The sequence below is a fragment of the Palaemon carinicauda genome, chromosome 22 (genome assembly GCF_036898095.1).
Source record: "Palaemon carinicauda isolate YSFRI2023 chromosome 22, ASM3689809v2, whole genome shotgun sequence".
NCBI classification, from domain to species: Eukaryota; Metazoa; Arthropoda; class Malacostraca; order Decapoda; family Palaemonidae; genus Palaemon; species Palaemon carinicauda.
Window position 1 is genome coordinate 37,146,161 of NC_090746.1, and position 26,557 is coordinate 37,172,717.

Consider the following 26,557-nt stretch of genomic DNA (forward strand, 5'->3'; position numbering starts at 1 on the left):
AATTGCTATATTTTAATGTCATAATTACAAAATTCATCAACTTTCCTTTAATTTTTTAAGCATTTGATTTTTTCCAGTTAACCTTATCATAGCTGAAGAATACTTTGATTTAACAATATTCATTGTAAACAAGGGGTTTTGATGAAGTAAAAACCTTTTGGGGATAAACTGTGTGGTCCCCAAAAGACTTTCCTAAAAAGGATACAAGGAGTCCAGTACAACAGAATACAGTACAGTAAAACAAAGAAATATTGCCTTCCCTGCCAGTCTATTCACTTTCAAAGCATGGGTGAACTTGGTGCGTCTACGGAGGACCTACAGGTTCAGACTGTTGAACACGTTAAGCACCTCCAGCCCTAAATTTATCTGCTACCTGACGACACGTCACCTATTGAGAACCCATACAAACAATGACATTGCTTACACAGGCATCTGCTTCTCATCAATTCCAGGAGTAAGTCTCAGTTGTACCCCACTTCCTTTCCCCAGTCTTGGAAGTTGGGAAGATCTTGGGAACCACACAAAACCTGCCCATAAATAGGTTTTTCCTTCAACAAACCCATTTCTTTTTTTTTTTGGGGGGGGGGGTAGACTGTAGTGTGGTCCCCAAGGACTAATACCAGAGCAAAACTGAAGTACTCATGTACCAGTGATGTCAAGTTACCTGCAACCAAGCAAACATATAATTCATGTGTACACTGGTGAAAGGAAAAAAAAAAAAAGACAATTAAATCCCTCACCTCTCAAGAGAAATACCTGTAGAAGGAGCTAGATAACCATCATGGTGCCTAATCTAAGAGACCCAATTAAAGGTTCCTCTCTTCTTGATTTTCCTTGTAAGTGCCACAAATAGGTCGAGCACCAAGCACGCATGTTGTACCGCATGGATTTGTTTTGGGTAGTGTCCTATAAACATCATATACCTAGACCAACATCTAAAGCTCTTGTTATGCTTAAATTTTATATTGGCAAAAATGCTAATACTGATGTAATTTTTCTTGCATCTTGGGTTTGGGATGGAGAGAGGACGAAGTTTTTTTTTTTTTTTTAATGAGTGAGAAAATAAGAATACAAATTGCAATTACTGGTCTGGGTATTCAAAAATAGACTAACTTCTAAAGATATGGAATTTTGCATATAAAATTGCAGGGTAGACCCTGGAAAGAGGTTATCATTGTTAGGCAATAAAGCCAAAAAGGCTTTTAATTTTTGGAGGTCAGTATCAAGAGACTGCTAAAAGCAAGGGTGAAGAAATCCGGTTATTATTATTATTATTATTATTATTATTATTATTATTATTATTATTATTATTATTATTATTACTAGCCTAGCTCCCCATGTTTTCTGCAGAATGCTGCAAGTTCACTGACTCTTGCTTCCAATGCCAAGGCCATCAAAAAACAGCCTTCTGAAGTAGCTCTTCTAAAGTAATAAGAAGTATCTGAGTTGGTCAAAAAATCCAACTCTATCAAATGACCAGGCCACTCCAGTTGTTGCAAAGGAAGGACCTAGTAATAATTTTGTGAAATACACATTAAAGGGCTGCTTAAAAGTTTCTGTCAAAGCAGATTTATGAGAAAAATTTTGAGGCTTAAGTTCCCCATCTTCAAAGAGGTGGACCAGAAAGGAATCCAAGAAGTGCAAGGTTGACTAGTGCGTAGTCTTATCCTTAAGGAAGGCTGGCCATCCATGCCTTCTACACTGCTTGATACTGTCTAGTGGAAAGGAGGAAATGAAAATATTCTTAATCCCTTCTCTCTGATACAGTTGTGCTGATTGAAGGTGCAATTTCAATCTAAGAAAATGAAGGATTGGAAACCATGAACTCTTCGGTCATAGTGAAGGCACCAGGAGCCGTCCCTGGGAAGTACGATAGGATCTTCAAAAACTTCAGTATGTGTCTTTGAGACTTATAGTACTGTAAAAATCCAAAGATCCTGCAGAAGTATTTGGCAGACATGCTAAATGGTTATCATCTTAAACGTGATGCATCTGATGTTTAGTCAAGGATCACCCTTCTCTCAAGAGAGTCATACTTTGAGACACTGAACAGTCTGCCCAGGGGATTTTAAAAATCTGCATTGAGGGGGTTTCGATATTAATGGCCTACCCAGATATTTTGAGACTGCTTGTCCCCAACGAGAAAATCTCAGTCATTTTTTAAAACGATGAAAGTGACCTTAAGCGTAAAGACATTCATTGTTGAGAGCTTTTCCCTTTACAAACAGAACCATAAACATCCCAAAACATAGGTTTACAGAGTAACTTTACCATAGCTGAACAAGCAATCTAGGATCCTTTAAGGTTTATGAATCCTAACTTCTTAGAGTAAAACCCTTTTTTAAGAGGGGGGTTAATTCCCATTCATCAACACATCCCTCATAAATTCCAACTCCATATGGATTATTTTGGCTAGGAAGGGTGTCTTCTGACCTGGCACTGGCATCCCCACCAGTCTCTCCTCTAAAAGGCTATGATTGAGGTGCAGCCCCCACCATCTGAGACTACCTCTGACAGGGTGAAGAGCCTCTTTTAGTGTGAAACAGGGGGTACCATAGGGAATGGTTAATTAACATGGCAACTCGAGTCGGAAGAGGTATTAAAGTTCTTGGATTCTACTCCATCAAAGGCAGTATAAATAACTCTAAAAGGAATCATGTTTAGGCCAAGCAAGGAAGCACATCCCATGTCAAGTTGTCTAAGGGTTAACCAATGAGTATCTCTCTTCTTTTATTTATACCAGAAGTGGCTACTGAACCAATATTACATATGTCTAGTGAGTTGACTTCCACTGAAGTTTTCCCATAACCTTGAAACCCAAGGGTCCTGGCATTACAAGGTCCTCGGGTTGAAACATTGAGGGCAGCAGAAAAGCGGGAACTCCTAGGAATGGTGGTTCCTAGGGAAGGACACCAAAGAGGGAGCAGGTTAATGCTTCAACTATTTTGGTAATAACTGTGGCATCCATAAGATCTCAGAAAGAATGGTAGCTTACCCCGAGGAAACATAACCTGGAACTTCACTAGCAAGAGAGCCACAACCAAGGAGAGACCAAAGTCCCCTCTGTTAGACCTTGGAGTAAGGCTGCCTGCCTGCTTTTCAGGGTTTAGGGTATCCTCCAACACAAAATATTTTACTTGATTGTAGAGGCCTAGTCCACAACGACTTCAAGGAGCATGAAATCTTAGCATATCCTTTCACACATACTGTATTGAAAAAAAGTTCTTGATCTCTGAGGTCTGCTGCTAATGGGCCCCTTTGCTTAGCTGTTAGGACCAATTGCCTGCAGGTAGGACAATCAGGTTCCAAGTTCTGCCCCAAAAGGCATAACAGTAGCTGTGATAGAAACATTGAGTGTGACACCAATTGGGGTTTGCCAATTTATACACCCTTATCTGGTTATATCTAACCTTGAATTCACAAAATTCTCAAGTAAAAGATTATAATTGAAAACATTAACATTTATTAGTGTCCCAAAGGGATGAGAACCCATCTCCCTATCTCCAAAAGAAAAAAGATAAACTAACTACAACTTGACTCATAGGAAATTGAGACTAAGAGAAAGTCAACTTCATCAGGTAAACTATTTTATCTCTTGAAGGCTAACCATTTACCCCAACTACCGAGTGGGTAGTCGAAACTATCTGATTAGACGAAAAATAAGGAAAGATGCTTTAACCCAGAGTGCTGTATGCTTTAACCCAGAGCGCTGTATTGTCATTTACCCTCAAACATCCAAGTACTGTAATCAAAATCCACAGGATTAAGAAAGTCCTTAGGTAGGAAAATATAAACCTGTGGGCTCAAGCATAGTTCCTGAATCAAGTAGTCATTCCATCCTCCCTAGGCTCTTCATCCTTAAAGATTGGAAATGAGGAGGTTCCAAACATAGAAAAGGAATTAACCCCCTCCCCCTTCAGTGAATACAATATTTACCTTGGGGAAGGGGAAGGCCCCTCCACACATTATCGCGTTAAAACATCACTAGCTGCGTAAGTAAAATGATATTGCAGAACTTAGATTATTGAATATATTTCTGATATTTAGTTAGCTATTATTCTATTCACTAAAATAGCTTATATCAAAATGTAATACAGTATAAGAAAATACTAAAAATTAACATTTGCACACGCGTAAAATAATGTTTGCAAGTCAATAAAATACTCTCCCTTATAACCTTAATTTAACTATGGTTTAAAAGCATTATACTGTACCAGTCATAAAAAGGAAATAATTATTATAACAATCTTAGGAAACTCCTTGTATCTATCTATCTATCTATCTATCTATCTATCTATATATATATATATATATATATACATATAGCTCAATTTGCCTATCATCGACTTACTCTAGGGAGACTTGAACTTTGTGCTTCTGATTACATAATTCTTATCAAGCCTATATGGCTAGGAAAAAAAAAAAAAATTTTGACGTAGGAAAAATCTATTTTTGGGCGAGATAGCCATGTTGTCTCCTTTCGGTAGCTCCCTACAGTGTAATATTTCTGAGAGTGATATTACAAGAGAATTACATGTACCATCATGAATCACAAGGTTCTAACACCTGGAACGACTATCCTAACATATTAAACTAGAAAATTTCACAAATCTTAGTTTATGGCCTGATCCACTCTTTATAAGTTACAAGATTTGATACAAATATATATTACTATCTGACATATAGCCATGTCTTAGAATGTTATAAAGCCAAAACTCCAAAGACATATTATTATTATCATTATTATTCGAGATATGTTACTGAAGAATCAGCACATTATATCTGTGGATGAATGTCTGACCTGATAATACCCTTTCGTTCGTTAAGTAAAAGTAAATCATAGTTAGGTAGAATTAATTATATTTCTAATAACAAAGATAACTCGCCACCTCGCTTATTTGATTACTGTATTTATGTATCATTATTTCCTCTCCCTGAAGAAACCCCTCGACACTAGACCTATATAGGTAGCGTTGACTATAACCTATGCTACCGGTAGGTATTTCTTATAATAACTTATTACAAGTTTCGAAACCACGACCCTACACACACATAACGGCATAAGGAAAATTAAATAACTTTGAATTCATATACCATATGCATAAATTGTTACCATTGGACTACTGTATAGGGCTAAACTCATTTAAATGTTTCTCCGTCTTGACGCTCTCTTTCACAGTTTCCTTCTATAAAGAGTTCCATGAACAGTCTTACAGAGTCACAGTGTTCAGAGGGATTCGTGCTACAGTAACATACTAATTTTTGTTCTGTAATATTATTCTAGCATGAAATGTTTTTTTAACGATGTAATATTTTTCAACGATAAAATTCTACATGACAATAGACCAATGTTGTATCATATATACACATGCTTACAAAGTTAAATATATGTTTTAATACCAAGTGGCAACTTAAGAACAACGCTCGTCCGATGCCAAAATAAAAAAGTATCACTAGTTTTGCTGCATACTGTACCAGCCATAAAAAGGAATTGCATACTATATCAAACAGGAAATTCCTCACAATATAAAAAAAAACAAGGAAGATCTCAACATTAAGGGAACTGAAATGGATACATGGATGGATTTAGCACAAGATAGAGGAGGATGGAGATGTCTCTTGAGAGCAATCAAGGGTCAACAAGTGGCCCAAGGGCCAATGGAATAGTTAAAGAAATTGGAAAACTAGCTATGGTCTTTTACCTAAGTAATGATGTGTACTTCTCATATGCCATGTTATGGCACAAAAATAAGTATGCGAACACGCACACAATATATATATATATATATATATATATATATATATATATATATATATATATATATATATATATATATGTATGTATGTATGTATGTACTGTATATCAAACCATGTTAGTAAAACTAAACTTGGTAACAGAGGCAATTTTTCACAAAGCCTATTTACATACAACCAAATAATGAGGTATGCATTAATTTTAAATCTAGCACTAAGAATAATAAATTCAGAACCTAAACAACTGTCCATAAATTAGAAATTGATGTAGAATCGATTCAAAAGTTAAAGTCCAATATATTTCCTGGTGAGAAAAAATGGGCGGCGTAAACATTGTTTCCAGTTTTAGTATTGGTTCTTGGTGGCTGACGAGTGTTCAGTTAGCAGACTGAATCAGTATTGGAGGTGATGAGATAGGTTAAATAGAGCCTGAATAATGTAGGTCTCCATTATACACACCGAGTTTCTGCTCTGCACATTGATACATTGGACCTAGGCCAGGGAAGAGAATATTTCTTTGGTACATGTATAGCATTTCATATTGGATTCCCTGTTCTAGCATTTAAAGGAAAGTCTTTGTGGACCACATAGCAGCTTGAGCCCAAACATAAAATAAAAATCACATATAAATAATTCACATCAACTTCACCCAGAATTTCATCTTATTCTTTTGTTTTCTATTTACTCTTTAGTACATTTGCCACAATATGTATAAATGAAGTGCACACTTTAATAACCAGAATAACCAGTAATCAACGACTGTTCCTTTAAAAATTTCCAGTAAACTTTAATATAATAATTTTCACTGCACTTGCAAAACTCCATTGTCAAGGTGCATAACCTACACAAATTTCTTGCATTTACGGTGACATTTTGAAATAAATTAACTCTTTTCAACAAAACTTTATTCATTAAGGCATATACGTTACACTTCAACACTCACACTGCATACTTAGCAAACAGGAAAAGCTACACATCACTTTTGTATGTACATAGTGTGGATTAGACGATATGGCAACAAGATTGTACTTCAGGTACCAAGTTGAAGGCACTGGCCAAAAGTCAAATTACCTGCACCCATACAACCTTAAAACTTTGACTAAAGATTGACTAAGTAATCACCAATCAGAAAGGCACATTGAAAGTTATATCCCACAATTTATTTCTGCTTTGACAACACCATGAATGCAGGTTATGACAACTGTTGGCTTCATTTTAAACAAAAGACTAGACCATCCTGTGTACTTATTCTCATGGTAGCATGGGACCAACTATAAGAAATACCTTCATATAATGAAAAAAATCAAATAATTTTGACAAATGACAATAATTCGAGATACATTTGTTGTACCTTAAAATATGAACATACTACAGCAAATCTATCTGAAGAGACTAAATATGCTCTTAAAAATAAAAATTTATTTCAGATAAGTAAAGTGCACACTGGATGTTCTTATAAAAGTTCTATATAATAATTTATAATACCTAACTAACATTGCGGTGGGAACTTTTGCATGCAAGACTTTATTTCCCTAAGGGCACTTTTTACTCACTTTCAACATAAGGCACATGGTTTTTCATCATGAAAATTAGGCACAGGGTTTCCATAAAGATGGGCTTTATATACCATCATGAACTGGTGGCTATTTCATACATACATGAAAGAATTTTGAATAAATGTGAAATGATAAATCTTGACAATAACTCTGAAATTTGTAAAACTTGAAGGATAAACAAGAAACTGTTTTATGTTCAACCCAAAACCTTAGTTTTCTCAAATGTGATTTAACAGTACTGTTATTAATTTATGGCACCCTTAAAAATTAGTAAGAACTCAGGAACGCACATATATTTGTTATGTATCAGTACGCATACTGTATAAGTATGCTTACACCCATCTTCTAGGTCGTGGGCTTCCAATGAAATTTTAATCATGTTAATGTAGTTTACATGCTAATTATATTGTGGTCAATTGAAATGTCAAAATTAATGATACATAAAAAATTGCATAATTTGCAATACTATAGGGATCCCATTATTTTGAAGTTGAAAAAGGGTTAATGTAACTGGTTCTTCTAACAAACAACTTTATCAAAATCCTGCAATCGCTATAAATTACCGTAAAATAATTTAATTCCACAAAATTTTGTAAACTGCAAAAACATTAAATATAGGTAAACAATATATGCATGTACTAAATGTGTATATTAGCTTATACAGCCTACTGTATTCTGTATATTATTTACTATGTAACTATATTCTGTATGATGTAAATGTGCACTTATAATGTACATACACTTATATACTTTAAATTTTTAACAATAATTTATTTCACTACTGAAGAAAAATAATAAGTGATTACTACTGCAGTACTGTAAATTAATCCTTTGGCACTAAAATGACTAAAACATATTCAGAATGCTGTCCAATTTAGTAGGTCTTTCTGTCTAATGAAAATTACTGAACCAAAAAAGTTTAATGTCCAGAGAAGTTAATGATATAGTAACTAATTATACACATTTTTTTTCATCTTCAATACATTTATCCACATGAATAGAAGTGAGGGTATAAAATATAGTGTATGGGATATAACTAACACCCATGTTTCATATAAAATGTCTATGAACAAGAAATACTTTCATCCCTTCCCCCTAATTCCAGAGCAAAATGTCAAACACCAAACCTCACTTCAAGATATAAACCGGTGACTAGTTCCGTTGCCAAGCCTTCTAAATTAAAAATTAAAACAAATCCATACACAAATGGAACAGCATTCTATACAAGAGCATTCTTGAAATTAACTTCATTGCACAATTCTTATCAAGATGGAGTAATGCAAGCAATAATTTCTAATAAAAATGGAAACTGTTAGGCCTCTTATATGTCATGTTTCTATGCACTTAAAAGAGCCCCCAACCCTATTGAAATAACGGGAAAAACAAATACGCTATAGTAACTTAATGGCTATCAATCTACATTTGAACTAACACTCAACACACAAGATACTAGGACCAACTCTTCCTGTACACAGTGAGCCTAAAACAGTTTTATCTTCAGCAAGTAATGAAAAGACTAAACGCTGAATTCTTTGGCAGACTGACTGTATTATAATAAAAATATGTTTGAAAACAACTGAACCCCTCACAATCAAAATAAATCTTGTAAATGCTTTGTAATCATATTCTGAACTGTACACTAAATACTGTATAAGTGTGTTTATTAAATGTAAAATACAGTACAGTTTTTATAAATATATTCAATACCAAGTAAAACTTTTTTTTATAATTATATACCAAACCAAAACCTTTTTCAAGTCATGGTGTAGGTAAGAAAACTGTCACTTTTCAATCTACAAACCTTTTATACAATAAACTCTGTCTACTGGCTTTTCATTAAAATATGACAAATTTTGAAATAATTTGTATTTTTCCGAATACAAACCTGTAGTTATTTATAGGGATATGCTTCACCGAAATATAGCCCTATAAATAACGTAAGGTTTGTTATGAAGGAACAAATGAGGTTTCAACAACACACCTTTGTGATATTTTCCACTATACGAATCAAGAAATTAATTGAGGAAAGGATTTCAACGATTCTCCATTTTACATCAAATATGATTACGTTAAAATCATAACACTTCATCAACACTTTGCAAATAAAAAACAACGTAAATAGAGAAAAAAAGCATTCAGCAAATTATTTGATTATAAATATTGTGAAAAATCATTAAAACAAAGTAACTTAGTAGTACTGGGAATGATCAAGGTTCACTTCAAATCATATTAATAACTACATTCACTTCTGAACCTTAGTACAAACATTACATTAAGAAACTAGAAATAACAAAATAATGCCAGAGATTAGTCTTTTCTGTAATAAAAACTTTGTACTGTAACACTTGATAACTATGATCAAGACTGAAAAAAATTAGATGTAATTTTCTGCTTCAAGTAACAAGCACAACTAGTAGGAAATGGTATAGATGGCTCATTGTAGTAAAAGAAGAGCAACCAGCCTTCAGCTAAAGCAAATAAATCACAACACTTAAATTAATACTCAATCTATAACAGACTAGGCTAAAACTAAAATCAAACTGGAAAATAAAAAATAAATAAAAATAAAAAAAAATTTGTTAGCACCTTTCAAGAGTCATAAAGAGCACTTTAAAAATTCACTGCATTTGGTATTCACCTTTGTATCAAATATAACAAAAATATCTATTCATCTAGGGAAGACAACTATCACATCGCGGATAACTGGCCGTAATGAAAATATAGAAAAGGTTTTGTCAACCTTCCTTATGACTTTGGCTCTATCAGTTGTAGGAAACCGTAAACAGTACCCAGTGATGACAAAATCCTCTATATTCTATAAGATGTTTGCCATTTTCAATTAGATTCCATTTTCCCGAAAAATGACTTGGAATTTTTTTGTAAGTTGTCTTATGTGACTGCAATCTATTCGACTAGTAAGAGCGACTTTTCAACAAGCAAAAAGCTTGTTTGTACAGTGATCTAATGCTACATAGGGGCTAAATTCTTTGGATTCAATAACTCAGCAGCCATCCTCTTTTGCTGTTTTCATGTATCCGTCAACTTGCTATTGCTTCTGTGTAAGTTTGTTTACTATAGAAGCCAAATTATTGCCTTTAGCTAAATTGAGGGCCCCAAAGTTGTCCAAAGAAGATATAGATGCTGGGGCAGGTTCAGCCTTCACTAGTGGGCTTGCAAAGCCTTTCAGCTTTAGATCACAAGGAGTTATCTTAGAGGCAGTAGTAGTTATAGTTGGTGTGGTGGTTGGTATGGTAGATGGGGTGGTAGGATCGGCAGTACCACTTTGTGGTGGTGGTGGTGGAGGTTGTTGCTGCTTGCCTGTGATCTTCTTAAAAGAATTCTTGAGTTCCACATTACGCAGCTTATGCACATTAGATAGATGTTTTCTCATCGTGTCTCGTGTTCGTGTTATGATCCCACAGATGATACACTTGTATGCGATGTTCTGATGTGTCTCCAGATGCACACGCATATTATATGCATTGGAGAGTACTTTGCCGCAAACAGGACAAGGAGTGGGTACTGCCTTCTTTCCCCCGTAACCACCGTCACAGCACAACAATTCATTAAATACAGGATGACCACCTGAAAGTAATTAAAAACCAACACTTAAAAAGACTACTACAAATTATCAGCCACGCTTAACTAATTATTAAGTGAAACTGATCTTTATACATTACAATTAAATGGCAAGCAAACTACATTAAGAAAAATAAATTTCAATGGCAAATGTGAGTCATCCTGATTTAATGTTTGTTCATTCCAATGTATCTTATCAATATCGCATGCACGGATGCACAAGGCTACTGTACGAAGGAAAAAAATTAAACCAAAGTGGTTGTTCTCACCTTTAATGGGTCTAATCATCATACTACAAACATATCACACTGGCAGCTAACAAGAAAGTAAGCTGGCTAACTGCTATTCAATAGATCCATCAATCATCGGGTATTAGTAAGTACAGTACTTGATCTTCCTAGTTTTTATAAACATGACATTCAAGAAGACATCACAATAGTCAACATTCATATAAATTTCTATATACATTATTTGTTCTAAAAAACATACAAATGGTAACAAGTGGTTGAAACTAATCTTTCAGACAATTCACTAAGCACAAGCAGGAAGATATCAAGCAAATATTTTGAGTAGAGCCTACTAAGTAAGGTCCTCATTCTTGACGGAATGTTGTTGCTGCAGTTGCTCTACTAAGGATGAGGATGTAGTGGTGGTAGTAGTAGTTGTTGCAGTAGTACAAGTGGATTGATTCCAATTACCACTAACCACTGGCTCCACCATTGACAGCCCACGATGAGGGCTGAGATCATTTCGATGCATTTTCAGCACATGCTTACGAGCCGATTCGGCATTACGGAACACAGACCCACAGTGATCACACCTAGACACCTGACGCTGGTGGATAGTCCGGATGTGTTTGTATAGATTTTGCAAATTAGATATCACCTTCCCACAGACGTAGCATGCAGGTTTGTTGGTGTGACCTGAAACAAGAGAGAAGCCTTCGTCACTGGCCTTGACTTCGCAGCGCAATCCACACCATTATCACTGTTGGTGCCGACTCTTGAAGGTCTACATCAAAATCACTTGCGTAGACGGATTGCCGCTGTAGTACTTCTACTGGAATGTATGAATGGGACGAGATGGCCTTCACGGAAGACAACAACGGTAGCAGCAGCAGCAGCAGCAATGGCAGCTTTCTACTACCACAAAATATCACCATATTTACACTGAAGTCACAAATTTTGGAATGCATGGTAAACATATTACAAGTAAGTTTATCTAAGGTGGCCCTACAGCCCCTGATAGCCCTCTCGTTTCCCCAGCAGCCAACTTCTCCCCATGCCTCTTGCTCATGTGTACGGCCATTTGTTCTACCTCTCGGAACTTGGCCCCACAAAAGATGCACTTATGAACTTTCATATCATGTCTCCTGGCTAGATGGTCCTTGAGCGCCCACACAGAGTCCAACGTGCAGTTGCATAGAGGGCACGCGTTTCTTTTGCAACTTTCAACTGCAAAAGAGAAAAAGGACCATCAGCCAGGATACATGCCATCAATCATGACACCCTAACTCTAGGCTTTTCATAACTTCCATTCAGGACCTCTGGGAGTTCCCTTTTTTTATTCATTTTTGTTGTTTCATATTGGTTTTATTTTTGGTTTGCTTCTTTCTTTGAATTTGCTCATACATTTTGCTTTAAAATACTGCATCACATAGGTTGTTTTACGGGATATTCCTGGTGATTGTATAAAAAAAAAAAAAAAAAAAGTCATCACTGGTATAAGTTTCACGATTCTTTTTACACTAACAAAACAAACCCTCCCAAATTAAGCACTTCACAGTTCAAAATTAAAAAGAAAAAGTATATAATTATAGCAGCACAACTAAAGAAAACATTTTTACACAAAATCACAATTTATCTTTATACATTTTTATACAAGACAGCTGACTGTACAAATTCCCAATTTTGTACAAAAGCTTCCCAGTACACCTAGCAAAGTCCCTTTTGAGCCATATAACATCTTGTTTTTGGACCTCAAGCCTTTTGATATGTTAGGAATATTAGAAGAATTTGCAAAAACGCTCATCACGCCATTCACTCATTAGTAAGTGGAAGAAGCAATACTGTTTTACTTGCTGGTACTATCTACAATATAATTTGAAAGGCATTGCTACAGCAAACCACACAAAGCATACCAAATGCAAACTTTCCAAAATGCTTATTTTGGAAAGGTTTCCAGATCTCAGCTAACAGATTAAACACTAAAATCACTCTTCAAAGGAATTTTCAGTGAAATTAAATAATTTTTTCCCCCAAATACAACCATGAGTTCACAAATAGACACTGAGACCTGGAGAAAAACCAAAAAACCATTTATCTGGTGCTTACCTTGAGCTGAGGTGTCACTGGATTCTGAATGGCCTCCTCTCCACCCTGCTTGACTAGCGGGAGGTAACACTCCTGGAATAAAAATAAAAATACCTCATTAGAATACATAGAGATTCTGTCATCTGAGAGAGAGAGAGAGAGAGAGAGAGAGAGAGAGAGAGAGAGAGAGAGAGAGAGAGAGAGAGAGAGAGAGAGAGAGATTTCTTAAAATAAGTTTGCCATTCATCTAGAAAGATAGTTACAAGTTAAAAAGAAAATACTCTTAAAACATGACATTGAAGGGTAGAAAGAGATAGGATGTCCCCAACGAAAATCACGTCATCTACCTCTTGCATTAATGCACTAAACTGTGCATGCTGTACAGGTATAACAATTTTACAGTTATTGTCCAGTTACTTTGAATTATAAACAAATGGGCTACATTATGCTTATAGCATCTTGCTTTTCCAACTAGGGTTGTAGCTTGGTTAATAACAACAATAATAATAATAATATTAATAATAATAATAATAATAATAATAATAATGATGATGATGATGATGATGATGATGATATCTAAAGAAAAGTGCATGATTAAAAGGCCATTATAAATTGTACTGAACAGAGCTTGGATTTATAACTTGGGACATCTATATGTAATCATTTTTGCCGAAATTTCTTGATAAAAAGTCTATTTCAATCATGAGGAACACTCATTGGCTGTTTGTCTTAAACCAGTTCTGTGTTTTCAAAGCAGTTTCCCTTACGTGACATGTTCAAAAATTGTTATTTGAAGAATTTTAACTCTATACAGTGTAACAACGTCAACATTTCCTGCTCCTTTATTCCAACTTTCTATTAATAGCCAAAGTATTCATGATAAACTATACGGACTGATTACTCAGTAGACATTAATGATTGCATTAAAGGGAAAAATGGGAACTGATGTTTAATACCAATGAAAGTAGTAGAATGGCTTTAAAAAAAAAAAGGCCCATTTATTCTTCAAAACTAAAAATAACGTCCCTCTCTTTAAACAGAAAACATACTGTAATGGTACTGAAAGTCATAGCAAAAGTCATGTGGTGAGATGTTTAGTTTAGGCTACCACACATGTGTAGGTTAATACAAATATAAATCTTTATCTTTATCACCTTACTTGTGTGTTCATGAAAACTGAAAAAGTTTACAGTAAGAATGACAAATCTTGACTATAATAATTTATTCTTACAAAGCAATGTTCCTAAAAATGTAAATTTTGAATATGCAAAACATTTTTCTGATAGAGGTTGAGGGTTTGTGGAAGTCAGATGATGAAAAATAGAAAATTACTGTTTAAGAGAAAAAATAACTCTTTGGGAGTGTGTTGTCATGCACAAAAAAATATAACATATTTTTTACAATTGACGAATGTACAGCTTACCCATTGTAAACCTATGAATGAATGATAATACTGTATGTTATCTAATGTCATAATATGAAAGTATAAAATCAGTTTTGTCATATTTCTATTTGTAATGCTTCTTTTTATTACTGAAGAACCTTTGAATAAATTATTTTTTTACAAGATTCTTTTCACAGTATTTTCTAATGTGCAGATAAAAAAGATGACCAGGGAACAGTTGTAAACCTTCTTTAAAGCAAATTTTATTGAAAAGAACTAAATAGGAGTATTCCTTGGTGCACTAAGTGACGTAAAATCTGTTACCCTGTGTGAAATTCTTATAGCTTTAAAAATGCCAAACCTCAATGACAACTTTCCATCTATGCATACACTACTGAACTATTATAACTTTTTTGAAAAATTTGTTATAACAGCAATAGCTTTCTTTTGACCCCTGCATTAATGGACACTCTGCAGCTTGATTATTCTACAGTACTACACCATTACTGTACTTCCATTAGTCTTTCCACTGGTATTACAGCACAACCAGTAATATCAAGCTGTCTTACTTTTTTATTGTTAATCACTTTTTTTAGTACAGTATTATTATTATGATTATCATTATTACTTGCTAAGCTACAACCCTAGTTGGAAAAGCAGCATGCTCTAAGCCAAAGTGCTCCAACAAGGAAAATAGCCCAGCAAGGGAAGGAAACAAGGAAATAAACAAACTACAAGAGAAGTAATTAACTATTAAAATAAAATATTCTAAGAACAGTCACAACAATAAATCTTTCATATATAAATTATAAAAACTTAAAAAAAAAAAAAACAGGAGGAAGAGAAATAAGACAGAATACTGTGCCAGAGTGTACCCTCAAGCAAGAGACCTCGAACCCAAGACAGAAGACCATGGTACAGAGGCTATGGCCCTACCCAAGAATAGAGAACAATGGTTTAATTTTGGAGTGTCATTCTATAGCTAAAGAGTCTCTTCTACCCTTGCCAAGAGGAAAGTAGCCACTGAAAAATTACACTGCACTAGTTAACCCCTTGAACAAAGAAATATTATATGGTAATTTTAGTGTTGTCAGGTGTATGAGGACAGAGGAGAATGTGGAAAGAATAGGCCAGGATATTTGGTGTATGTGTAGGCAACGACAAATTGAGCCGTAACCAGAGAGAGGGACCCAGTGTAGTACTGTGGCCAGTTAAAGGACCCACAACTATCTAGCGGCAGGTTGGCCAGGGCACCCAGCCACCCGTTGAGATACTACTGCAAGAGTTATTGGGTCTTTCGACTGGCCAGACAGTACTACATTGGATCCCTCTCTTACGGCTCATTTTGTCTTTGCCTACACATACACCGAATAATCTGGCCTATTCTTACCACATTCTCCTCTATCCTCATACATTTGACAACATTGAGATTACTAAACAATTCTTCTTCAGTCAAGGGGGTTAACTAGTGCAATGTAATAGCTCAGTGGTTAATTTCCTCTTGGTAAAGGTGGAGACCCTTTAGCTAAGGCAACCGGCTCTTCTAAGAAGACACTCCAAAATCAAATCTTTGTTCGCTGGTCTTGGGCAGTGACATAGCCTCTGTACCATGGCCTCCCACTGTCTTAGATTGGAGTTCTCTATCTTGAGGGTACACTCGGGCATGCTGTTCTGGTATTTTATTTTCCTTCCTCTTGTTTATTTCAAGTTTTGTAGCTTATATGTGAACGATCTAATTTAATGTTGTTACTGTTCTATAAATATTTTAATTTGACTGTTTACTCTTCTCTTGCATTTTATCTATTTCCTTGTTTCCTTTCCTCACCGGGCTGGGCTATTTTTCCCTGGTGAAGCCCTTGAGCATGTTGTTTTTCCAACTAGGGTTATAGTCTAGCTTGTAATAATAACAATTCATCTACCTAAGCTTATCAGCTAACAACCACTCTAACTTGTTTGTAAACCCCTTAGGAGAGGTGCTAAACAATAAACAAAGCCCCAAGAAAGTATATTTGGGGAAACAGGATGAATGGAACGCATGTAGGAACTGTGCTTGAAGACTATAATGCTGATCAATTTGACAATAGCAAGGATCTTGCGTTCTAATAATAAAATACTGGCTCTCATGTTTATGTAGTTCCCAACAAAAATAACAATAACAGACACTAGTTAACAAAGAAATCTGTTACCATGGATACCATACTATATAACCACCATCCTTCAACTGGAATGCTACAACAACCCCAACAGAAATTCCCTATTCTTACCATTTGCCCATCGACAGGACCATCGACGACAATACACCCACTCCAAAAACCAGTCTGTCCTTATACCTTCTACCCAATGCCAGAATGAGCTAAAACCTCTTTACTTTCCCTGATATCCAGACTCAAATCTTCCACCTGCTCTCATCTCATTCACTTAGAAACTCCTCCAATAACCAATAAACCTCTGAACCATACACTCCAAAAGTTCGCTGAGCCAACAACCTTTATCCTTATTATACAGTATTCAAAATAATGTAATATCTATTACCATTTAGAAAATAGGAAACAACCCAGTTTTTCCTCTTATATGTACACAAACAAGCATAATAGTAATGGTCCCCTTTAGAATGACTGGATACCATTAACAGCACCCGCCCAATCTGCAAATGACTAGCAAAGCAACGAAGAATGACTGAATCTCAATTAACTGCACCAGTCCCACCTGCGAATGACTAACAGGTAACGAACAAGATTGCATCCCAATAACAGCACCAATCCAATCTGCTAATGACTAGCAAATCAATGAAAAATGTCTGGATCCCAACAACATCGGCCGTCCAGTCTGCAAACGACTAGCAAAGCAACGAAGAATCATCGGATCCCAATAATAGCACCCACCCAATCTGCGAATGACTAGCAAAGCAACAAAGAATGACTGAATCTCAATAACAGAACCAGTCTAATCTGCGAATGGACTAGCAAAGCAACAAACAATGACTGGATCCCAACAACAGCACCCGCCCAATCTGCAAACGACTAGCAAGGCAACGAACAATGACTGGATCCCAATAACAGCACCAGTCCAATCTGCGAATGACTAGAGCGAGGCAACGAACAATGACTGGATTCCAACGACAGCACCCACCCAATCTGCAAACGACTAGCAAAGAAACAAACAATAATTGGATCCCAATAACAGCACCAGTCCAATCTGATAACTAGCAATGCAACGAACAATAATTGGATCCCCATAACAGCACCAGTCCAATCTGATAACTAGCAATGCAACAGTCAGTGATTGGATCCCAATAACAGCAACAGTCCAATCTGATAACTAGCAATGCAACGAACAATGATTGGATCCCAATAACAGCACCAGTCCAATCTGATAACTAGAAATGCAACGAACAATGATTGGATCCCAATAACAGCACCAGTCCAATCTGATAACTAGCAATGCAACGAACAATGATTGGATCCCAATAACAGCATAAGTCCAATCTGATAACTAGCAATGCAACAAGCAATGATTGGATCCCAATAACAGCACCAGTCCAATCTGATAACAAGCAATGCAACGAACAATGATTGGATCCCAATAACAGTACCAGTCCAATCTGATAACTGGCAATGCAACGAACAATGATTGGATCCCTATAACAGCACCAGTCCAATTTGATAACTAGCAATGCAACAGTCAGTGATTGGATCCCAATAACAGCACCAGTCCAATCTGATAACTAGCAATGCAACGAACAATGATTGGATCCCTATAGCAGCACCAGTCCAATCTGATAACTAGCAATGCAACTAACAATGATTGGATCCCAATAACAGCAACAGTCCAATCTGATAACTAGCAATGCAACAAACAATGATTGGATCCCAATAACAGCACCAGTCTAATCTGATAACTAGCAATGCAACGAACAATGATTGGATCCCAATAACAGCACCAGTCCAATCTGATAACTAGCAATGCAACGAACAATGGTTGGATCCCAATAACTGCACCAGTTCAATCTGATAATTAGCAATGCAATAAACAATGATTGGATCCCAATACCAATTTGATAATTAGCAATGCAATGAACAATGATTGGATCCCAATAACAGCACCAGTCCAATCTGATAACTAGCAATGCAACGAATCAGTGATTGGATCCCAATAACTGCACCAGTCTAATCTGATAACTAGCAATGCAACGAACAATGATTGGATCCCAATAACAGCACCAGTCCAATCTGATAACTACAATGCAACGAACAATGATTGGATCCCAATAACAGCACCAGTCCAATCTGATAACTAGCAATGCAACGAACAATGATTGGATCCCAATAACAGCACCAGTCCAATATGATAACTAGCAATGCAACGAGCAATGATTGGATCCCAATAACAGCACCAGTCCAATCTGATAACTAGCAATGCAACGAGCAATGATTGGATCCCAATAACAGCACCAGGCCAATCTGATAACAAGCAATGCAACGAACAATGATTGGATCCCAATAACAGCACCAGTCCAATCTGATAACAAGCAATGCAATGAACAATGATTGGATACCAGTGGAATTTGATAATTAGCAATGCAATGAACAATGATTGGATCCCAATAACAGCACCAGTCCAATCTGATAACTAGCAATTGCAACAACAATGATTGGATCCCAATAACTGAACCAATCCAATCTGATAACTAGCAATGCAACAAACAATGATTGGATCCCAATAACAGCACCAGTCCAATCTGATAAATAGCAATGTAACGAACAATGATTGGATTCCAATAGCAACACCAGTCCAATCTGATAACTAGCAATGCAACGAATAATGATTGGATCCCAATAACAGCGCCAGTCCAATCTGATAACTAGCAATGCAACGAACAATGATTGGATCCCAATAACAGCACCAGTCCAATCTGATAACTAGCAATGCAACAAACAATGATTGGATCCAATAACAGCACCAGTCCAATCTGATAACTAGCAATGCAACAACAATGATTGGATCCCAATAACAGCACCAGTCCAATCTGATAACTAACAATGCAACGAACAATGATTGGATTCCAATAAGAACACCACTCAATCTGATAATTAGCAATGCAACGAACAATGATTGGATTCCAATAACAGCACCAGTCCAATCTCATAACTAGCAATGCAACAATCAGTGATTGGATCCCAATAACTGCACCAGTCCAATCTGATAATCTAGCAATGCAATGAACAATGATTGGATCCCAATAACAGCACCAGTCCAATCTGATAACTAAGCAATGCAACGAACAATGATTGGATACCAATCCAATCTGATAATTAACAATGCAATGAACAATGATTGGATCCCAATAACAGCACCAGTCCAATCTCATAACTAGCAATGCAACAATCAGTGATTGGATCCCAATAACAGCACCAGCCCAATCTGATAACTAGCAATGCAACGAACGATGATTGGATCCCAATAACAGCACCAGTCCAATCTGATGACTAGCAATGCAACGAGCAATGATTGGATCCCAATAACAGCACCAGTCCAATCTGATAACTAGCAATGCAACGAGCAATGATTGGATCCCAATAACAGCACCAGTCCAATCTAATAACTAGCAATGCAACGAGCAATGATTGGATCCCAATAACAGCACCAGTCCAATCTGATAACTAGCAATGCAACGAGCAATGATTGGATCCCAATAACTGCACCAGTCCAATCTGATAACTAGCAATGCAACGAGCAATGATTGGATCCCAATAACAGCACCAGTCCAATCTAATAACAAGCAATGCAATGAACAATGATTGGATACCAGTCCAATTTGATAATTAGCAATGATTGGATCCCAATAACAGCATCAGTCCAATCTGATAACTAGCATTGCAACAATCAGTGATTGGATCCCAATAACTACACCAGTCCAATCTGATAACTAGCAATGCAATGAACAATGATTGGATCCCAATAACAGCACCAGTCCAATCTGATAACTAGCAATGCAACGAACAATGATTGGATCCCAATAACAGCACCAGTCCAATCTGATAACTAGCAATGCAACAAACAATGATTGGTTCCCAATAACAGCACCAGTCCAATCTGATAACTAGCAATGCAATGAACAATGATTGGATTCCAATAAGAACACCTCTCCAATCTGATAATTAGCAATGCAACGAACAATGCTTGGATCCCAATAACAGCACCAGTCCAATCTGAAAACTAGCAATGCAATGAACAATGATTGGATTCCAATAACAGCACCAGTCCAATCTGACAATTAGCAATGTAATGAACAATGATTAGATCCCAATAACAACACCAGTCCAATCTGATAACTAGCAATGAAATGAACAATGACTGGATCCCAATAACAGCACCAGTCCCATCAGATAACAAGCAATGCAACGAACAATGATTGGATCCCAATAACAGCACCAGTCCAATCTGATAACTAGCAATGTAATAAACAATGATTGGATCCCAATAACACCAGTCCAATCTGATAACTAGCAATGCAACGAACAATGATTGGATACCAGTCCAATTTGATAATTAGCAATGCAATGAACAATGATTGGATCCCAATAACAGCACCAGTCCAATCTGATAACTAGCAATGCAACGAACAATGATTGGATACCAGTCCAATTTGATAATTAGCAATGCAATGAACAATGATTGGATCCCAATAACAGCACCAGTACAATCTGATAACTAGCAATGCGACGAACAATGATTGGATCCCAATAACTGCACCAGTCCAATCTGATAACTAGCAATGCGACGAACAATGATTGGCTCCCAATAACAGCACCAGTCCAATCTGATAACTAGCAATGCAACGAACAATGATTGGATCCCAATAACTGCACCAGTCCAATCTGATAACTAGCAATGCAACAAACAATGATTGGATCCCAATAACAGCACCAGTCCAATCTGATAATTAGCAATGCAACGAACAATAATTGGATCCCAATAACAGCATGAGTCCAATCTGATAACTAGCAATGCAACGAACAATTATTGGATCCCAATAACAGCACCAGTCCAATCTGGTAACAAGCAATGCAACGAACAATGATTGGATACCAGTCCAATTTCATAATTAGCAATGCAATGAACAATGATTGGATCCCAATAACTGCACCAGTCCAATCTGATAACTAGCAATGCAACGAACAATGATTGGATCCCAATAACAGCACCAGTCCAATCTGATAATTAGCAATGCAACGAACAATAATTGGATCCCAATAACAGCATGAGTCCAATCTGATAACTAGCAATGCAACGAACAATTATTGGATCCCAATAACAGCACCAGTCCAATCTGGTAACAAGCAATGCAACGAACAATGATTGGATACCAGTCCAATTTCATAATTAGCAATGCAATGAACAATGATTGGATCCCAATAACAGCACCAGTCCAATGTGATAACTAGCAATGCAACGAACAGTGATTGGATCCCAATAACAGCACCAGTCCAATCTGATAACAAGCAATCCAACGAACAATGATTGGATACCAGTCCAATTTGATAATTAGCAATGCAATGAACAATGATTGGATCCTAATAACAGCACCAGTCCAATCTGATAACTAGCAATGCAACAACAGTGATTGGATCCCAATAACTGCACCAGTCCAACCTGATAACTAGCAATGCAACGAACAATGATTGGATCTCAATAACAGCACCAGTCCAATCTGAAAACTAGCAATGCAACGAACAATGATTGGATCCCAATAACAGCACCAGCCAATCTGATAACTAGCAATGCATCGAACAATGATTGGATTCCAATAACAGCACCAGTCCAATCTGATAACTAGCAATGCAACAGAGAGTGATTGGATTCAAATAACAGCACCAGTCCAATCTGATAACTAACAATGCAACATACAGTGATTGGATTCAAATAACAGCACCAGTCCAATCTGATAACTAGCAATGCAACGAACAATGATTGGATTCCAATAAAAACACCAGTACAATCTGATAACTACCAATGCAACGAACAATGATTGGATTCCAATAACAGCACCAGTCCAATCTGATAACTAGCAATGCAATGAACAATGATTGGATTCAAATAACAGCACCAGTCCAATCTGATAACTAGCAATGCAACGCACAATGATTGGATTCCAATAAAAACACCAGTACAATCTGATAACTAGCAATGCAACGAACAATGATTGGATTCCAATAACAGCACCAGTCCAATCTGATAACTAGCAATGCAAGGAACAATGATTGGATTCAAATAACAGCACCAGTCCAATCTGATAACTAGCAATGCAATGAACAATGATTGGATTCAAATAACAGCACCAGTCCAATCTGATAACTACCAATGAAATGAACAATGATTGGATTCCAATAACAGCACCAGTCCAATCTGATAACTAGCAATGCAACGAACAATGATTGGATTCCAATCTGATAACTAGCACTGCAACGAACAATGTTTGGATTCCAATAACTGCACCAGTCCAATCTGATAACAAGCAATGCAACGAACAATGATTGGATTCCAATCTGATAACTAGCACTGCAACGAACAATGTTTGGATTCCAATAACTGCACCAGTCCAATCTGATAACAAGCAATGCAACGAACAATGATTGGATTCAAATAACAGCACCAGTCCAATCTGATAACTAGCACTGCAACGAACAATGTTTAGGATTCAAATAACAGCACCAGTCCAATCTGATAACTAGCACTGCAACGAACAATGTTTGGATTCCAATAACTGCACCAGCCCAATCTGATAACAAGCAATGCAACGAACAATGATTGGATTCCAATAACTGCACCAGCCCAATCTGATAACTAGCACTGCAACGAACAATGTTTGGATTCCAATAACTGCACCAGTCCAATCTGATAACAAGCAATGCAACGAACAATGATTGGATTCCAATAACTGGACCAGTCCAATCTGATAACAAGCAATGCAACGAACAATGATTGGATTCCAATAACTGCACCAGTCCAATCTGATAACTAGCACTGCAACGAACAATGTTAGGATTCCAATAACTGCACCAGTCCAATCTGATAACAAGCAATGCAACGAACAATGATTGGATTCCAATAACTGCACCAGTCCAATCTGATAACTAGCACTGCAACGAACAATGTTTGGATTCCAATAACTGCACCAGTCCAATCTGATAACAAGCAATGCAACGAACAATGATTGGATTCCAATAACAGCACCAGTCCAATCTGATAACTAGCACTGCAACGAACAATGTTTGGATTCCAATAACTGCACCAGTCCAATCTGATAACAAGCAATGCAACGAACAATGATTGGATTCCAATAACTGCACCAGTCCAATCTGATAACAAGCAGTGCAACGAACAATGATTGGATTCAAATAACTGCACCAGTCCAATCTGATAACAAGCAATGCAACGAACAATGATTGGATTCAAATAACAGCACCAGTCCAATCTGATAACTAGCAATGCAACGAACAGTGATTGGATTCCGATAAGAGCACCAGTCCAATCTGATAACTAGCAATGCAACGAACAGTGATTAGATTCCAATAACTGCACCAGTCCAATCTGATGACTAGCAATGCAACGAACAATGATTGGATTCAAATAACAGCACCAGTCCAATCTGATAACTAGCAATGCAACGCACAATGATTGGATTCCAATAAAAACACCAGTCCAATCTGATAACAAGCAATGCAACGAACAGTGATTGGATTCCGATAAGAGCACCAGTCCAATCTGATAACTAGCAATGCAACGAACAGTGATTGGATTCCGATAAGAGCACCAGTCCAATCTGATAACAAGCAATGCAACAAACAATGATTGGATTCAAATAACAGCACCAGTCCAATCTGATAACTAGCAATGCAACGAACAGTGATTGGATTCCGATAAGAGCACCAGTCCAATCTGATAACTAGCAATGCAACGAACAGTGATTGGATTCCAATAACTGCACCAGTCCAATCTGATGACTAGCAATGCAACGAACAGTGATTGGATTCCAATAACTGCACCAGTCCAATCTGATGACTAGCAATGCAACGAACAATGATTGGATTCAAATAACAGCACCAGTCCAATCTGATAACAAGCAATGCAACGAACAATGATTGGATTCAAATAACAGCACCAGTCCAATCTGATAACTACCAATGCAACGAACAATGATTGGATTCCAATAACAGCACCAGTCCAATCTGATAACTAGCAATGCAATGAACAATGATTGGATCCCAATAACAGCACTAGCCCAATCTGATAACTAGTGCTGCAACGAACAATTATTGGATTCCAATAACAGCACCATTCCAATCTGATAACTAGCAATGCAACATACAGTGATTGGATTCCAATAACTGCACCAGTCCAATCTGATAACTAGCAATGCAACGAACAATGATTGGATTCCAATAACTGCACCAGTCCAATCTGATAACTAGCAATGCAACGAACAATGATTGGATCCCAATAACTGCACCAGTCCAATCTGATAACTAGCAATGCAACGAACAATGATTGGATTCCAATAACTGCACCAGTCCAATCTGATAACTAGCACTGCAACGAACAATGATTGGATCCTAATATCAGCACCAGTTCAATCTGATAACTAGCAATGCAACAAACAATGATTGGATTCCAATAACAGCACCAGTCCAATCTCATAACTAGCAATGCAACAATCAGTGATTGGATCCCAATAACAGCACTAGTCCAATCTGATAACAAGCAATGCAACGAACAATGATTGGATACCAGTCCAATTTGATAATTAGCAATGCAATGAACAATGATTGGATCCCAATAACAGCACCAGCCCAATCTGATAACTAGCGCTGCAACGAACAATGATTGGATCCCAATAACAGCACCAGCCCAATCTGATAACTAGCGCTGCAACGAACAGTGATTGGATCCCAATAACAGCACCAGCCCAATCTGATAACTAGCGCTGCAACGAACAGTGATTGGATCCCAATAACAGCACCAGCCCAATCTGATAACTAGCGCTGCAACGAACAGTGATTGGATCCGAATAACAGCACCAGCCCAATCTGATAACTAGCACTGCAACGAACAGTGATTGGATCCCAATAACAGCACCAGTCCAATCTGATAACTAGCAATGCAACGAGCAATGATTGGATCCCAATAACAGCACCAGTCCAATCTGATAACTAGCAATGCAACGAACAATGATTGAATATTAGTCCAATCTGATAACTAGAAATGCAACGAACAATGATTAGATTCCAATAACAGCACCAGTCCAATCTGATAACTAGCAATGCATCGAACAATGATTGGATCCCAATAACAGCATCAGTCCAATCTCATAACTAGCAATGCATCGAACAATTATTGGATTCCAATAACAGCACCAGTCCAATCGGATAACAAGCAATGTAACGAACAGTGATTGGATTCCAATAACAGCACCAGTCCAATCTGATAACTAGCAATGCAACGAACAATGATTGAATCCCAATAACAGCACCATTCAATGTGCGAATGACTAGCAAAGCAACGAACAATTATTGGATCCCAATAACAGCACCAGTCCAATCTGCGAATGACTAGCTAAGCTATGAATAATGATTGGATCCCAATTACAGCACTAGTCCAATCTGCGAATGACTAGCAAAGCCATAATAATTGGATCCCAATAACAATTATGGCAAACATTATTATTGTACAGTGCAGTTGCCAAAAAAACTGTGTTTGGGTAAAAATATTTCCTTTGACAGTTATCCACAACCCCCTGCAAAGAAAAATGAATCCAGGAAAACCAGAATAGAGTGCTTTTAATTATCACTTTTCATAGGACACATATACAATGTGTCAGATATTTTGAATAAATGCCAATACTGTATTAGGTTAATGCTGACACTTTATTTGGCTGTTGCATAGTAATGAATTTGCTCAAAAGAAGGGTTGTA

At 36.9% G+C, this 26,557-nt stretch overlaps 1 protein-coding gene across 13 annotated transcripts in view; it reads right to left on the reverse strand.

The window, feature by feature from the left end:
• The window catches only part of LOC137616409 (broad-complex core protein isoforms 1/2/3/4/5-like), a 454,908-nt gene that overhangs the window by 264,320 nt on the left and 164,031 nt on the right, over nucleotides 1–26,557 (reverse strand). For 6 of the 13 annotated variants that reach the window (XM_068346140.1, XM_068346142.1, XM_068346138.1 and 3 more), the window contains 2 exons: nucleotides 13,223–13,294; nucleotides 6,651–10,895 (listed from right to left, as the gene is read on the reverse strand). In XM_068346140.1, the coding sequence (XP_068202241.1) occupies nucleotides 10,357–10,895; nucleotides 13,223–13,294 (611 nt within the window). In that variant the 3' untranslated portion in view covers nucleotides 6,651–10,356. Of the gene's footprint in view, nucleotides 1–6,650; nucleotides 10,896–11,145; nucleotides 12,344–13,222; nucleotides 13,295–26,557 lie in introns of those variants that run through there. The other 7 variants (XM_068346136.1, XM_068346146.1, XM_068346147.1 and 4 more) reach the window with 3 other exon arrangements.